The sequence below is a fragment of the Myotis brandtii genome, unplaced genomic scaffold (genome assembly GCF_000412655.1).
Source record: "Myotis brandtii unplaced genomic scaffold, ASM41265v1 scaffold339, whole genome shotgun sequence".
In the NCBI taxonomy this organism is placed as follows: Eukaryota; Metazoa; Chordata; class Mammalia; order Chiroptera; family Vespertilionidae; genus Myotis; species Myotis brandtii.
This window is the reverse complement of record NW_005363061.1, coordinates 449,240-466,984: the sequence shown is the minus strand read 5'-3', so window position 1 is coordinate 466,984 and position 17,745 is coordinate 449,240. Positions and strand designations below refer to the sequence as shown.

General features: G+C 38.7%; 1 protein-coding gene across 1 annotated transcript in view; it reads left to right on the top strand.

The window, feature by feature from the left end:
- Nucleotides 1–6: 6 nt before the first annotated feature.
- EP300 (E1A binding protein p300) overlaps nucleotides 7–17,745 on the top strand; it is a 75,994-nt gene continuing 58,255 nt past the window's right edge. Inside the window, exons 1-2 of the mRNA XM_014543838.1 lie at nucleotides 7–291; nucleotides 16,610–17,229. Coding sequence (XP_014399324.1) covers nucleotides 198–291; nucleotides 16,610–17,229 — 714 coding nt within the window. The 5' untranslated portion in view covers nucleotides 7–197. The remainder of the gene's footprint in view (nucleotides 292–16,609; nucleotides 17,230–17,745) is intronic.

Here is a 17,745-nt window from a genome sequence, read left to right as displayed (position 1 = left end):
CTTACCTTTCTGTCGGGTCCGCATCCCTTTCCAGCCACCGCGGCCCGGCGGACAGAAAAAGGAACTTCCCCCCACCCCCTCGGGGGCCGGCGGAGCCCCCCGAGCCCACCCCGGAGAGCGGGGCGGGGACCCCCTCCGAAGAAGAGATTTCCCCGGGATTCTCGTTTTCCTCGCCTGGATCTCCGAAAGAATTAAAAATGGCCGAGAATGTGGTGGAACCGGGGCCGCCTTCAGCCAAGCGGCCTAAACTCTCATCTCCGGCCCTCTCGGCGTCGGCCAGCGATGGCACAGGTTAGTCCCGGAGCCTCGCCTTGCACGTTCCCTTCCATCTTTTCGGCTCCGTGCACCTTTATTCTTCTCTCTGTGTGTTTTTTCTCCCCTTTTCTTTCTCCTCTTAGTTCTCTCTCTCTCTCGATTAATTTTAAAGGTGTTTGAATGAGCTGGTCGAAGACGTCCAGTCGCCCAACCATTTTCTTTGCTTCCTAATACATTCGTTGCAACATTATGTCATATCGATGTGTGTTCTGGAATTGGAGCTCTTTAGTGGTGCTATAGAAATGGCGTTTATTATTGCTGCCATGCACTTTAATTTTGGAAATGCCAATGCATTTGTGGGTAAAGTTTTTTTATACAGTTTTACTTTTAATTTTGTTGTTGGCAAATGAGGAATTGCAAATCTTTTCTCCTTGGTTTCTCTTAACTCTGTTTCCACTACTTTTCACTCTTCCTTTTCAGTATTTTCGTTGCACAACATTTTCTGTTGAGAATGAGGGTGTAAAAAAAAAAATCTTTGTTTTATTTATTTACGTGTATGTGTTCCAGGATTTCAGGTTTGACGTGAGGTTTAACGTCAAATGTGAAATTTGGTTTGAATTATTTTACCTACCATTCTTAGCTTTTTTTTTTTTTTTGGCTTTAAGAATTAATATGGAGCGCAGTTCATTTTACATCTTCCATTCTTTGGTTTAGGACCGAAATATCTGAAACTCTGGGTTTTCAAGTTGGGAGAGAGAGGGATATTTTCTTTGCAGTTTGTAGTCACTCTCTCTTTGGGGTGGGGAAGAAAAGAGATAACAGATTTTGTGGAGTGAGTTACTTGGAAATCAAGATAAGAAATGGAAAAGAGTCCCAATTATGGACTGCAAACATGAATTGATCGAACATGTTTGAAATGTGCATTAGGTTTAGCATCTGCGTGTTTTTACCTTTTTATGCTTTAAACATATTTGGAGATTTCTGTTTAAAAAGCTCTACGAATTCTTTACTTCACTCAGTTGTGGACTAGCCCTTTCTCAAGAGATAATTCAGGGAGACTTTCTTCCATCATTCCTTCCTTGCAGTTAGTTTGGTGCTATCCTGGTGGCCACCGACCTTTTTTGCTGTCATAGTTGTTTGAGGTGCCAGGATAATGAAGAGGAAGAATGGCTGGCCACCTGACAGTCCACAAGATGTTCCCCCTTCCCATGAGCATCTCTTCAACTCCCAAGAACAGGCTCAGCGTCATCCCTCCATCCACCAGTGAGAGTGCTTAATGGAGTTAAATGTACCCTTTGAATTTGTAGAGAACTTCTAAGCACGTTTCTAAGTAGGCTTCATTTTAAAGGGTGAAAATGTAAGGAGATAGCAAATGCTTTCATTTCTTTTGCTTTTATAAGAAAGATAACCTGCAAAATTTGAGGATTTTTGCAGTTCCTCTACTTCAGAGTTCCTCTACTTTTGCAGAGTTCTCATTACTTCAGGATTGTAACATTGGCAATGCATGAACTTTGATCTGTCCTTATTCCTTGAAGTTTCTGTAGTCTTTCAGGGATTTTTCTTAACCTGTCTTTTTTTTTCTCAATTCATGCACATAAATATTGTATTCCTTTGCACTTATTAACGTCACTCAGAAATTCTTATAGATCACAATTAGACATGTTTTCACGTATAGATTTTTGGATTGTTTCTTTAATTTTTGTGTAATGTGGTAATGGATTTTACATTTGAGTTAGCCAGTGACTTGGGATATTTTAGAAAAAAACTTCTTTTCTATGCATTATTTTGATGTCTCCTTATTTGAGCAGCTTAGTCTTGGAGTAATGCAAGGCCTGAAAGGAAGGCTCTGCTCAACTTCCAAACACCTCTGTTCAGTTGCACTACTGCATTCTCCATACTTGATCTGTGTAATTGGTAACTTTAGCTAACTCATTCTGGGATAGTGTTTCACATGTCTGTTACACAGAAACTATTTTGCTACTTGATATATCTTTGAATAGTCAAGTCCTAAATGTATCAAGTGGGTTTTTATAATAAAAAAACTCTCAACATTGAGATTAACTCAGTCTTGGTACTAAGTATTTATTTTTGTTAGCTTTCTCTAAATTTTATTGTGAAGGTTGGTTCCCACCCACCCCCCAAACACCCCAAGCCCCCCAATTAAGATTCTATTCCAAGATTTTTTTTGTTCATTTTTAAAATCTTAATAGTCTGGGTTTTGTTTTGTGTTTTTGTTACTGTTGTAGGGGTGGGGCGGCAAGTGTCAAGAAAATACTGTCTCCCTGTGAACTTCAAGTTGGTTCCCATTACATTTTTATTTTTTTGTCCACTAGTGCGTAGTATAAGTTTGCAGGCAACTTCTAACAGAGATACTTCACTTTTAACAACTTTAAAATTTCAAACTTGTAACTTCTACATTTTGAGTTTTGAGTTGTCACCTAGATATTTTATAAATGTGAAAGTAAGTTATTCCTTATACTTGGTTGTGAATTTTATCTAGAACTGGTCAAAATGATGCCATAATTCTAGACCTCAGAAACTTTTTTTTTTCTTAATAGTATTAAGTAGACCTACCAAGAGTTTGCTTGTGCCAGTTTTATAGGACAGAAGACTAGAATCTAATTGGGTTGACATTCGAAAGCATTACAAAACAAATTAGCATAGGACTGGTGCAGAATAAAAATGTGTTACTCAACGATTGTTCTAAAAAATTTCCAGGTTGATTCAAATAACTTGAATTAAGTTTTCATGTGTTGGAATGAGGAGGAAGAGATTTATTTTTTAGCTTTTGCATCTTTATGTTCCTGTTTCAATATTTGCACTTGAGTCATTAAAAGTTTTACTTTACTATGGTTAGGTCGCAACTATTAGATACATCAAATGACTTATTCTCCCCCCCCCCCCCAAAAAAAAAAAGATCATAAAAGCCACTTGTAAAAAAATTTTGGTACAATTACTGACAGAAAAGTTAACAGGTAAGTCCTGGAAGAATTTCTTGAACCTATTTCTAATAATAACCTGAGTGATGGGAATGAGGAGGATTACATGTTGCCTTCATTGCACACTGGACATGTTCTGTCACTGCTCTTGTAAACACTTAATGCTGTATGCACTGAAAGAACAGACTCCGGAAAGATGGGTGACAGCAACAGCACTAGGATCTGGCATACTAAGTAGGTAAAGATCTTCCTGGTCCTGGTATAGTTTTGTGTCCCTACTGTGTACTCCCGTGTCAGAATTGGCTTGAGTTTCATGCCTGTTTTTCATTTTAAAGGCGCAGGACAGCTAGAATGTAAAATACACTGCATTTTAAATATATATATATATTTTTATTGATTTCAGAAAGGAAGGAAGAGAGAGAGAAGAAGCATCAATGATGAATCATTGAGTGGTTGCCTCCTGCACACCCCACACTGGGGATTGAACCTGCATCCCAGCATGAGCCCTGACCAGAAATCAAACCATGACCTCCTGGTTCCTAGGTCGACGCTCAACCACTGAGCCATGACAGCCAGGCTAAAATATACTGCATTTTAACCACTAGAATGTACACAATAGAGAAGTGGCAAGGATTTTTTTTTTTTTTGTAGGGAGTGAGGGAGTGGGGTGGATGTAAGGGGGAAGGAGAGAGGAAGAGAGGGAGGGCCCGGGAAAAATCAATGTGAGAGAGAGAGAGAGATATTAATTGGTTGCCTCTCACATGCACCCATCTGCATGCCCAGATGGAGCCTGCAACCCAGGTTTGAGCCCTTGACTGGGAATAGAACCTAAGAGCCTTCCCTGCAGGGGCCAACACTCTAACCACTGAGTAACACCTGCCAGGGCGTGGCAAGGATTTTTTAAATGTCCATTTTACTTCCTCAAAATACCTTTGTATATTAGTGGCTTATCATCCTAACCAATGTTTTTGGTGGAAGCCATTTCTTTTTTCAGCTCTTAAACCTGCCAGATTATGTTTTAGTTTTTACACATTAATGTTTACATTAGAGTTCTGCTTCTGGAGTTTTTCAGTTATAGCTCTTTGACCCAGTGAGATATTACTGTTAAAATTAAAGTGCAAGACATTTTACCAAGTGCCTTGAACTCTGGCAATTGCTTATTCTCAAAGCTTTGTAAGTTCATTTATAGGGCTTCAGGAAGGCTATCTGTGCTTGATGTGAGGTAAAGTGCCTGTTGTTAAATTGTAATAAGTCTTGTATGTGTTACAATATGGGTGCCCTTTCCAGCGTAAGTTCATGTTCTGTTGCAGAGGTAAGAAATGTATTGGCATATCCAGTGAATGGATGATGGGGATGGAGGAAAGGGTTCCTGCCTTGGTTGCCTTTTTGGTATTTTCTGTTTTATTTTGCTTTTCTACCTTCTCCTAGTCTAGTCTATAAAAAGGGTGAAGGTGTGTGATTAAAACAATAAATTGAGAATTGGTGCCTAGTGTTGTTTGTAGGGGCATTAAGTGATAAATAAGAAAGGAAAAAAATAGCAAAAATGTTGCAGCTATAGTGGGAATGTAACTTCCTGGTATATTTATAAAAGTATTTCAGGAGTTAATTCTGCTAAACACCCATCAATAATGGAAAAATAAGACATGCTTCTTTAGTGGGCTTTTTTTGTTGTTGAGATTTTAGGGTTCTCTCCTTTTAGAATTTTTGAAGTTGGATTTTTTTAGTGTGGCTTACATTAGAAAGATTAATGAACCATGGCCAGGTAACTCAGTTGATTAGAGCAGTGGTTGCCAACTTGTGGTCCGTGAGGACCGAAAGGTTGGCAACCACTGGGTTAGAGCATCATCCCCATATACCAAGGTTGTGTGTTCCATCTCTAGTTAGGGATCATGAAAGAACCTACCAATGAATGCAAAAGTAAGTGGAACAAGTTTCTCTTTCTCTCTCCCTCCCTTCCTTGCCCCCTTCCTCTCTAAAATCAATCAATAAATTTAAGAAAAGAAATTAATGAGTAAGATAAACTTAAATTATGCCAAGTGTAAAATTTTTACAATACTGAATTTTGCCAATGATTTTTTTTTTCATGTGATGGATGGTAGTTTTGAAATTTTCATGGGAATTTTTTATTATACAGTTCTCAAAAAAAGGTTTAAGAGAATAAATATTAATTGAGGTGTTAAGCCTCTTCTAAACAATTTGGATCTTATTTGTTTTTAGATGTAGATCTTTTTAAATAAATGGCCAAGAAGGTAATTAGAAGCAATTTAAAGTTGAGAGAGAGAGAGAAATTAAAACTACTGAAAAAAAAGTGAGTGGTTAAAAGATTGGGTTTTGAAGTCAGACTACTACTAGAGTTCAGGTCCCAGACCTGCCTTTATTAACTAACTGTGAGCCTTAGGCCAGTTTCTTAACTTCTCTGTATTAGCTTCCTCACCTATAGTACCCACATTATAGTATTGTGGCAAGGAATAAAGGAGAATTCTCTTTATCATATGCTTAAGATAGTGCTTGCTGTAGCATAGTATGTGCTCATTAATTGTTAACTGTTTTTAAATTCACTACTAAGTAATAAAATATGGTAGATTTTAAAAACTTTTAAGATTTATTGATTTTTATAGAGAGAGAGGAAATGGGGGAGAGAGGAAGATTGATTTGTTGTTCCACTTTTTTATGCGTTCATTGGTTGCATAAAACTTTGGCATATCAAGACGATGCTCTAACTAATTGAGCTACCCAGCCAGGGCAGTGGTAGACTTTTTAATGACTATATAGAGCAGGGGTCCTCAAACTACGGCCCTCGGGCCACATGCGGCCCGCCGAAAACATTTATCCGGCCCACCGGGTGTTTTTGCCGCCGCTGTGTGCATAGGAATTTGTTCATAGTTTTTTTTTAAACTATAGTCCGGCCCTCCAACAGTCTGAGGGACAGTGAACTGGCCCCCTGTTTAAAAAGTTTGAGGACCCCTGATATAGAGACTAGAAAAAGAAAGCCAAGTGCATGAAGTTCAGAGAGTAGTCTTAGAAGTAAGGCTTATGGTACAGAGTTAGTCTATATATCACCTACTCAGATTAAGTTTTTTGAGAATATAAGAATGTGGCAGCAGAGATTAAAATAAAAGTACTACATATACTACTGTCACATAGGGTGTCTTGTTTATGTAATTGAAATTAAAAATCAACAAAGTTTTAAGGCATAATGATAAATCAGAAAACATTTTCTTGGAAATGCTCACGATAAGAATGGCTTTTTGCTAAAGAATTGTGTGGTTGAGCACAATTTTTTTCTGTTACGTATTTGCTTATCTCGGTCTTAAAAGAATACTTTCTTATAAAGGAGGAAGGAAAGTAGGAGCAGTGCAGTGCTTCTTAAATTTTTTTTACTACAAGAACTACATTTTGCGTATAAAAACAGAGACCCTGTCTTAGCAAGTGAACACATAATACCCTTACTATTTGTAATATTTGCATTTTTATTTGTAATAATTGCATTTCATAGTTGTGACCCACTATATTGAGTTCATGCCCCTCTATTGGCTTATGACCCACAACTTGAAAAATACTGGCTTTGCTGAAACCGGTTTGGCTCAGTGGATAGAGCGTCGGCCTGCGGACTGAAGGGTCCCAGGTTCGATTCCAGTCAAGGGCATGTACTTGGGTTGCGGGCACATCCCCAGTAGGAGATGTGCAGGAGGCAGCTGATCGATGTTTCTCTCTCATCGATGTTTCTAACTCTATCTCTCTCCCTTCCTCTCTGTAAAAAATCAATAAAATATATTTTAAAAAAAATACTGGCTTAGAAAAGTTGACAAGGTAACAGTTGTCCTGTATTGGACCAACATTTTCTCTGTGCTAGGTATTTGTCTTCAGTACAGGGAATACTCTGATAATCCAGGCAGACAGACCCTTCCTTCCTGGAACCTATAGATAGGGGAGGAGAACAACATTCAATTCTGATGTGACCAGCATTGTACTTGGGAAGTACAGTGTATGTTGGGAGAAACAGGAAGACCTAACCTGTAATTACTATTACTCTGGTGGCTATCTTTGAGGAATTGGTGTCTGATGTTGGGATCTGAAGGATAGATATATGGTTAGTAAGAGCGAACCAAACTGGGAATAAGAGAGTATGGCCTGTTCAGATCCCCAAATGTCCGGAGAGATGAACAAGGGGCCAGTTATGCAGAGCTTATAATGCTTATTGGAGTTTAGACTTTCCATTTTAGCTCTTTTAAATGAATGGAGCAGTATTGTACCTTAGATGATTGACTAAGTGAGGAATTGTTTGGATAGGAAGAGGGAAAAATGTGAAGCTGAGAGACCAGTGAGATGCCTGTATTAGGATTCTAGCTGTGATGGGGGTGGCCTGGATTAGAAGACGGAAAGAAGTGGAAAAGATTTGAGGGAAGGTGATGGTCAGCAGAACTTAGATGTTAGGATATTGCAGTGGAGGAATCAAGAATAAGTTCCAAGTTTCAAGTTAGGGTAGCTGGATTGGTAAGGATGCCATTTACTAAAATAGCAAACATAGGAAAAGAAGTATTTATGTATAGCTATGGGAGGGGGTGGTTATGATGAGTTAAATTTTGGACATTTTGAAGTTGTGTGATTCTCCTAAATTGAGTAGTCACTGTTTCTATTTGGTATGCCTTTCTTTCATTTCAGCCAACAAACATTTACTACTCACCAAATTTTAGGCACTCTGAATTAAAGATGAATTAAAGTGTAGTTTCTGCTCTCAAGTCCTTTAGGATGTGGTGGGGTTGGTATACATGTATACACAATTTTACCATAAATTATACTCTGGTAAGTTTTTAAAAATAATCTGAATAAAGGCAGAGAATAGGAATTATTTCTAACAGTGTGGGTTTACTGTATTTGGGAAAAACTTTATAAAGAAATGGGGTTAGAAGAGCTTGAAGGGTAACTTTTTCATAGAAGTAGGGAAAGTTGGATATTTCAGATGGAACAAATACAAGTGATTCTTTTTATTATTATTATTGAAGATATAGTCATTGATTTGAGAGAGAGAGAGAGACATTGATAGATTGCCTCCGAGAGGGGAGGGAGGGAGGGAGGGAGAGGGAGAGGGAGAGAGAGAGAGAGAGAGAGGAATGAATGAATGAATTGATTGATTGCCTCCGGCACGTGCCCCAACAGGGAATTGAACTTGTAACCTAGTTATGTGCCCTGACCAGGAATGGAACGGACAACCTTTTGGTGTACAGGACAATACTACAACCAACTGGACCACCCAGTCAGGGCCAAATACAAGTGGTTCTTATGTGACTAGAATATAGACTGTATGGTAGAGTGGTTTTTTTGTTTGTTTGCTTTAAATATATATATTTTTATTGATTTTTTTACAGAGAGGAAGGGTGAGGGATAGAGAGTTAGAAACATCAATGAGAGAGAAACATCGATCAGCTGCCTCCTGCACATCCCCCCACTGGGGATGTGCCCGCAACCAAGGTACATGCCCTTGACCGGAATTGAACCCGGGACCCTTTAGTCCGCAGGCCGACTCTCTATCCACTGAGCCAAACCAGCCATGGCGGTAGAGTGTTTTAATGGGAGACAGATTGAAAAGGATGTTGGGGTCCTTTTATGAAAAAACAGGCTAAGGAATGTGACATTCATCTTACCATCAGGATAGAAATCTATGAGCCAGGGGAGTGACATGGTCAGGGAAAGTGGAAAGAAGAATTCTGGTGACGGTGTAAAGAATCAGTAGCAGGAAAAGAACCTAATGGCAAGAGGACCATGGGTACATCATTTATCTCTCGAAATGCATTTATCATTTGCTTTTGCAGTTTTTAGTAAATTGTAATTACCAAGGAATTTTTTAAGATCCAAGTTTTGCCTTGGCCTGGCTGCTCAGTTGGTTGGAGTGCCATCTGGTGCACCAAAAGATTGCGGGTTCGATCCCTGGTCCAGGCGTGTAGTGAGGGCAACTGATCAATATTTCTCTCTCACATAATGTTTCTCTCTCCTCCCCTCGATCCCTTCCTTGGGTGAGGATTTAAACATATCCTTGCATGAGGATTAAAAATAAAAATGCAAGTTTTGTTTACCACTTGACATAATTGTAGAATATAGCAGATAGTTCTACCAATATAGAGTAGATTATATACAGGTGAGTTAATAGGGTTCATATTCAATAACAAAATAGTATAATCTTAGGGAAGCCAGTGTTAGCACCAGTTACTGCAGCTATACAATGATGAATCAGTCATTTCACACTTGAGTCTTCCCTAGCAGGGGCAGTGTTCTAAGAGAACTGAGTAAGATGGGTCTTTATTTTCCCAATTGCTCTTCAACCAAAACTGTTCTGCTTTTTAATTTTATTTTTTTGTTTTCATGTAAACACTACCAAGATGATCCTGAAGGATCCTTTTGCTCTAGGTTAATAAATTTATACATTTATATGCTTTAGAATCTTTAAGAGGCATTTCATTGGTTCTTTTTTATTTTTTAATATATTTTTATTGATTTTAAGGAGGAGGGAGAGAGAGATAGAAACATCAATGATGAAAGAGAATCATTGATCAGCTTCCTCCTGCACATCCCTACTGGGGATTGAGTCCACAATCCGGGCATGTGCCCTGACCGAGAATCAAACTGCGATCTCCTGGCTCATAGGTTGACACTCAATCACTGAGCCATGCCAACTGGGTTCACTGGTTCTTAAAACAATTCCATGAGGGAGGGAGGGAGGTAGAATAAGTTTTTTACTACCACAGTTGGAACGTGACAGCTCAATGAGGTCAGCTTGAAGACGGGTTTAAATCTAGGTCTTTAGACTCCTTGAGCAGTGCCAAGTTAGATACCAGTGGTTGCTGATGGCATTTAGGAATCAGAAATGCCCAGAACTTTGAGGAACAATCAAAATAGCAAAAGAGTAATAATGACAGTCAGTGATATCAGATTAAATAATAGGGTCTGTTTGATTGGAGGTCAAAGTATATGTGACTTTTTTTACATAGTCTTCCAGTTTTAATCAATATAGTTAAAAATAAATGGTTTAAAGTTGATGTAAGAGGACTTTCTATAAAGTTACTAGTAGCCCTGCGCACGAATCCTTGTGCCAGTAGCTCTCTGTGGGGCCTGGCTGCTCCACGCCCGCTGCCCAGAGGCCCATCTGCAGCCGGGTGCGGAACGCTTGCCTCATGACGGTGCAAGCATGTCCCCCCACCCCCACCCCCCGGCTGCTCTGTGCCTGCTGCCCAGAGGCTCTCCATGGCCAGGGTGGAACGCTTGCCTTGTCGCCATGGCGACGAAGCAAGCATTCCGCTAGGCTGCTCACACTGCCCCGGGACTGGGGGACTCCGGCGGGGCTGAGAGGACTGGGTGCTGCCATCTTGTGGCTATGGGCTCTGCCATCTTTGTGACGGAGTGACCGTTAATTTGCATATCACCCTTTTATTAGATAGGATAATACCCAATCAGATACAAGTAATTACAGTATGCAGTTGTAGAATTGCTAGAAACATCTTATTCCATGAGCATATCCTAGGTGCTATAGGAAATGTAAATAATAAATGAGACCCCTATTTTTCAGATACTTATAATTTGGTAAAGAAGTAAGATGTACACAAATACTATTTAGCTGTAACAAAAGATGGAAGATACGAAGTACATAGTTGAGGTTGTAACAAAGTGAGCCATCTTGGGAAATAGGACTACTGGGACCAGTCATTGAGTTGAAAACCTGAGTGGTAACTACAGTTAGGTCTGTTGAATGTATAAGATTGCTATTAAAAAAAGAATGACCCTAAACCTTTATTTTTCAAGATCTACCAATGTAAACTCTCCTGTCTGTTTCAAAATGGAGCCTAATTGTGTAATGTGAGGTCACATGTTTTTCATAAACATAAAACAGCAACCAAGTGCATTTGGCTTTAGAATCCTTCTATATAATAAAAGGCTAATATGCAAATTGTCCCCTTGACTGGGAGTTTGACCAGGGAACGGGGCCATCCGGCCAACTGCCTGTGGTCAATCGGCCTGGACCCCACCTGTGCATGAATTTGTGCACTGGGCCTCTAGTAGGTTACATGAAAATCATAAAGACTCTAGGGCCTAGAGTAAGATTTCTATATTACTGAAGTTAATTTCTCCTCAATGAACTCTGTATATGGCTGTTATCTACTGACATTGAGAGGACTAATAAGACTAATACAATTATTTTTTAAAAAGAATAATACAATTATTGAGGTGTTAAGAACAACGCTTGCCTCATTGAAAGTGCCTGATGAAAGTTTGCTCTTCTTATAAACCAGTCTTATTTCCTAATAGGGTTATGATTCTATTGAATAATAATACTTGATTACATTTTCATATTTTTAATATGTGCCGGCCAATATTTTAAATACTTTACATATATTAACTCATTTAATCTTCACAAATATCCGATGAGTATTGAAGTAATAAGCATATGGAAGTTCTCTATCCTATTGAATTGAAATTTCCAATACGTGGATTTTACTGGCCATGTATGATTTTTAAAGTATTCACAAATAACTTTCTTATTTATACAGAGTTGGAAACTAGGTTCTTCTGTATATACTTTAGAATCATCTTGTCTGGTTCCCTTAAAAACTGTAAGAATTTTTTTTTTAAAATATATTTTATTGATTTTTTACAGAGAGGAAGGGAGAGAGAGAGTTAGAAACATCGATGAGAGAGAAACATTGATCAGCTGCCTCCTGCACATCTCCCACTGGGGATGTGCCCGCAACCCAGGTACATGCCCCTGACCGGAATCGAACCTGGGACCTTTCAGTCCGCAGGCCGACGCTCTATCCACTGAGCCAAACCGGCTTTGGCAAAAAAACTGTAAGAATTTTTTATTGGCACTGCATTGAATCTATTGGGGCAGAATAGATGTCTTTATATAATATCAAGGATTTGTACCTAGATGTTTAAGATATTACTCTATTTATTTATGTAGTCTTTACTTTCACAATTTACATATATTTTATAGTAACATATTGTTAGATTTTTTTCCTAAGTTTTCCCCATCCTATCATAAATTGTATTAAAATTTTTTTTCTAAACATCACTGATGTACAGAAATGTAGTTTAATTTCTTTATATTTGTAGTATATATTTAATCACCGTGCTAACCTCTCACTATTTCCATTTCTTTGCTTTGGATTTTCTATATTGATTTATCTCCATAAAATAAGCTGTGTTTCTTCCTTCTCAGTTTTTTAACTTATAGTTTGTTTTTTAATATTATTGCTTTGGCTAGATACTCTAGTACAAGATTGAATAGAAGTGGCTGTCATAAGTATCTTTGTTTTGGTCTGATGCTAGACTACTTTTAATGTTGGTCCATTATGCATATTTGCTGTCAGATTTTAGGTTTTGGAAGAAACTTTTTATCAATTTAAAGAAGTTCCCATCACTTTCTTGATTTTTTAAAATGTGATTTGGTATTGAGTTTTATCCAGTGCTTTTCTTGTTCTACTTATTTATGCATTCATTGGTTGATTCTTGTACGTGCCCATACCGGGGGTTCGAGCCTGCAACCTTAGTGCATCGGGATGATGTTCTTACCTAGTGAGCTACCGGGCCAGGGCCTCCAGTGCTTTTCTTACAGCCATTGAGATTAATCTTATATTTTCTTCTTTGTTAATATGGTGAATGACTATCTATATACTTCTAGTCTAAGGTTCCATTGCAAACCTTTCCCCCTTGGATTCCTGAGATATCCCAACTTGATCATGACAATACATTTTTAAGGCAGTAATGAACTTGGTTGCTTTCTTTTCCTTTTTTTTCCCCAAGGGTTTTTGCTTCTATGTTCATGGTTTTTACTGGCCATGTATGATTTTTAGAGTAGTCTATTTTTTTTTAAGATATATTTTTATTGATTTCAGAGAGGAAGGGGAAGGGAGAGAAGAGATAGAAACATCAATGATGAGAGAGAATCATCAAGTGGCTGCCTCAGTGAGCCCACAACCAGGGCATGTGCCCTTGACCGGAATCGAACCTGAGACCCATCAGTTTGCAGGTCGACATTCTATCCACTGAGCCAAACCAGCCAGGGCTCTTTCTATTTTCTAGAAGTGTTTGTGTAAGATGAAGTTGTCTTTTCCTTGAAAGATCAGAAGGACATATCTGTAAAAAATTTAGATCTGGTGTTTTCTTTATGGAAAGACTAATCAGTGATTTATTTTTGTTAATAGTAATGGGATTATTCAGGCTCTTTATATCTCCTCCTTTTCAATTTTTTAAATAGGAAATTTCAATTCAGTAGGATAGAGAACTTGCATATGCTTTTTAGTTCAAGTTACCGGTATTTTTGTGTGCCTTTCTCCCCCTCTTTTTACAACTGGTTTGAATCAGAAGTTAAACAAGGTATATCTGGTTGTTGACTCTTATTTGATAATATCTTCTCTCATTCTCCTTTTTTGCCATTGATTTGTTAGAGAAACTGGGACATTTATCCTTCATAATTTATTTTTGATAAGGTTTGGTGAGTGTTTTATCAGGAATTTATTCATTTATGTCTCTTCAGTTTTTTTTTCGTGAAGTTGATTAGTAGTGTTGCTTTCTCATTTTGTTTTATTTTTTCCTTAATTTTCCCAGAAGTTTATCTTTATTACTCCTTCAAAGAACCAAATTCTGGTTTGTTGAAACCTTCTCAGTTACATCTCTGTCTTTCTCATGTTGATAATTAGCTGCTTTTTATCTTTTTAAAAAATATGTTGCCCTAGCCGGTTTCGCTTAGTGGGTAGAGCACCGGCCTGTGGACTGAAGGGTCCCAGGTTCAATTCTGGTCAAGGGCACATGCCTGGGTTGCAGTGATTCTCTCTCATCATTGATGTTTCTGTTTCTCTCTCCCCTCTCCCTTCCTCTCTGAAATCAATAAAAATATATTTTAAAAAATATGTGTGTGTTTTTTAAGTGACAGGAAGAGATAGGGAGAGAGAGAAACATGGATTGGCTGCCTCCTGCACGCCCTCTACTGGGGATCAATTCCCCGACCTCTTGGCACAGGGTACCTTGCTCAACCAACGGAGCCACACCAGCCAGGCTGCTTTTTATCTTTGATCATCTTCCTGCTGTTCTTCTAACTTAATCATTTGGATACTTAACTCATTAATTTTTAGCTTTATTTTCTAACAAAGCCTTTAAGTTTTGAAATCTAGTGTTTTTATTATTCAGTTTCTTTTCTGATTTCCTCTTTAATTTTCACTTAGGTATATGTATGTTTTTTTAAATTTCTAAATGGGTAGAGATTTTTATTTTTCCCTAACTGTGCAACTGTAAAAATATATTTCTTTGTATACTTCAGGGGAAAAGTAGAATGCAAAATTGCTCATAAAGTATATATGATCCCAGTTTTGTGAGTTATGTAAGTAGAAATGATTAAGGCAGGGGTTCTCAACTTGGGGGTCGAACGACCCTTTCACAGCGGTAACCTAAATACATCCTGCATATCAGATATTTACATTACGATTCATAACAGTAGCAAAATTACAGTTATGAGGTAGCAACGAAAATAATTTTATGGTTGGGGGTCACCACAACATGAGGAACTGTATTACAGGGTCGAGGCATTAGGAAGGTTGAGAACCACTGGGTTAAGGAAATATATCAATATATTAAAGTTTTTTTTGAGTAATGATATCAAAAACATTTTGAGACTTATATTCCAAAACTATTCATGACACCTTTTATTCTTTTTAAAAAATTATATGTGTGTGTGTGTGTGTGTGTATATATTTAGAGAGAGAGAGAGAGAGCAGGGGAGAGGGATAGAGAGATAGACACATCGATGAGAGAGAAACATCATGATTGATCGGCTGCCTCCTGCACACCCCCCACAAGGGATTGAGCCCTCAACCCAAGCATATGCCCTGACTGGGATCGAACCGGTGGCCTCTTGGTTACTGGCTTGCCGCTCAACCGTTGAGCTACACCAACCGGGCAAGACACTTTTTATTCTTATGATGGATGGGCACATAGGATTTTTCAGAAGGAACGAAATTCTGTAAAAGTCTGGACTCTAAACAAGTCCTGAGATCCTGGGACCATTTGATTCGATTAAAATATGACCAGAATGCTTAACTGTGTTGGGCATTAGGCAAGGAGTTGGTCCATAAGTGATAAGATGTGTGCTTTCTAAAGAGCTACATGGGTGCAGGGGTGGGTGGGTAGGGGAGATGGCAGTGGGGAGGAGAGAGAGTGACAGACACACTAACAATTTCAGTGCTATGGTAGAGGGCTATAAGAACTGGAAGGGCACGTAAAGGAGTTTTGCTTAAAAAGCAAGATTGATTGGACCAAATAGATCATTTAAAGTGGAATCTTCTTTAAGCAATGAACTATTTTTAATGGGATAGTCAGTTGTAGAGTCAGGTATATTTAATTATTAAATACCCAGTAATGCCTATTTAATATGAAAACTACTCGGAGAATTAAACGGGAAGAAAACTCAGCAGTAAAGTGCAAAAAAAAAGACAACTCAAATACCTAAATATATAAAATGAGTTAGGACTGTCAACAGGTCAACCAGGGACAGTTTTGCCCTTCCAAGAGATATTTTAGTGATACTGAGACATTTTTGGTCGTCACAGATGGGGTCTGGATACTAATGGCATTGAGAAAAGAGAGCGGGGACCTGTGGATTATCTTAACAATGCTCCCTTCCCTCACAACAAAGAATTGCCCAGCCCAAAATGTTTAATAGTAGCAAGATTGAGCAAAACCTGGGCTAATCTCTAATTTCATCCTCTTTTTGGTGGCAGTGGGGCAGGAGTGTAGGGTGGGAGTGATTTGTGTGTTTTTCTATCCTATTTCAGCTAGATTTTGGTTAAGGAAATCTAATCTGTAGGCTGAAGTCAGGTGAAAGCAAATTCACTCAGCAGGTTGAGGATCTGTTTTGTGATAGAATTTGGCAAAGAATGGTAGACAGCCCCTTGCTTCATGGAGCTCACGCTGAATGTTTTACAAATGAAGGGTCTTTTGTATCAGTTGTCTTTATTATTATGATAGTTTAAACCTTTTATTCTGAATTCGTTTGCGTTTGGTAAATAATTTTAACCTCTTCTATGGAATTCTGGAATATTATCTAACTTAATTGTACATCTTTTTTCATGACTATTAATACAAACTTTTAGCAACTCATAATGGGTGTTGTACTGAGATTAGGTCCTTTTTCCTTGGTCTTATTTAAGTACAGTTCATTAAGTGTTTAAACTTGTTGGTATAATCAAACATTCTCCTATTTTTAAATATGTAAATATCAGAAAAGGCTTTTTAGTATAACATGAAAAACCTCAATAGATAGTATTCCATAGAGTTTGGTATAGAAATGCAATGTTTATCAATAACAAAATATAAAGCAGTTTTTAATTTTGATTTTGTCTAACTTTAACCATTACCTTTTCTCTTGCTTTCAGATTTTGGCTCTCTATTTGACTTGGAGCATGACTTACCAGATGAATTAATCAACTCTACAGAATTGGGACTAACCAATGGTGGTGATATTAGTCAGCTTCAGACAAGTCTTGGCATGGTACAAGATGCAGCCTCTAAACATAAACAACTGTCAGAATTGCTACGGTCTGGTAGTTCCCCTAACCTCAACATGGGGGTTGGTGGCCCAGGGCAAGGCATGGCCAGCCAGGCCCAACAGAACAGTCCTGGATTAGGTTTGATAAATAGCATGGTCAAAAGCCCAATCCCCAACATGGGGATGGGCACTAGTGGACCAAATCAGGGTCCCACACCACCATCTGCAACAGGTATGATGAACAGTCCAGTAAATCAACCTGCCATGGGAATGAACACAGGGATGAATGCTGGCATGAATCCTGGAATGTTGACTGCAGGCAATGGACAGGGGATGATGCCTAATCAAGTCATGAACGGTTCAATTGGAGCCGGCAGGGGGCGACCTAATATGCAGTACTCAAACCCAGGCATGGGAAATGCTGGCAACTTAATAACTGAGCCCCTGCAGCAAGGCTCTCCCCAGATGGGAGGACAGGCGGGACTGAGAGGCCCCCAGCCTCTTAAGGTAAGTGCAGTTTGGGTTTGTGTGCACTATCAGTATGTTTTTTAGTGTTCCAGTGTTGGAGGGAGGGGTGAGGTCAGTTCATTTATTTTTATTGTTCATATTTAATCTTCCATTGTGTAGCGTTTTCCACATATTTTTTTGCCAAGGCTCTACAAACCCTAAGTATTGTCACAAATTTTATGAAGCTCTTCTCTTAAATTAAGTACAACATTTTACACAGCTTATTGGTATTGTATACCTTCACAGTTTGTTCCAAATTATTGCCAGCTAATTTCTGTTCTCTCTGGCACAAGTATTAGAATATTTTCATTTTATTTCTAAACCCACTTTAGTCTTCATAGCCTCCTTATAAAAATACAATTTGAGCCGAACCGGTTTGGCTCAGTGGATAGAGCATCGGCCTGCAGACTGAAGGGTCCCAGGTTCGATTCCGGTCAAGGGCATGTACCTTGGTTGCGGGCACATCCTCAGTGGGGGGTGCGCAGGAGGCAGCTGATCGATGTTTCTCTCTCATCG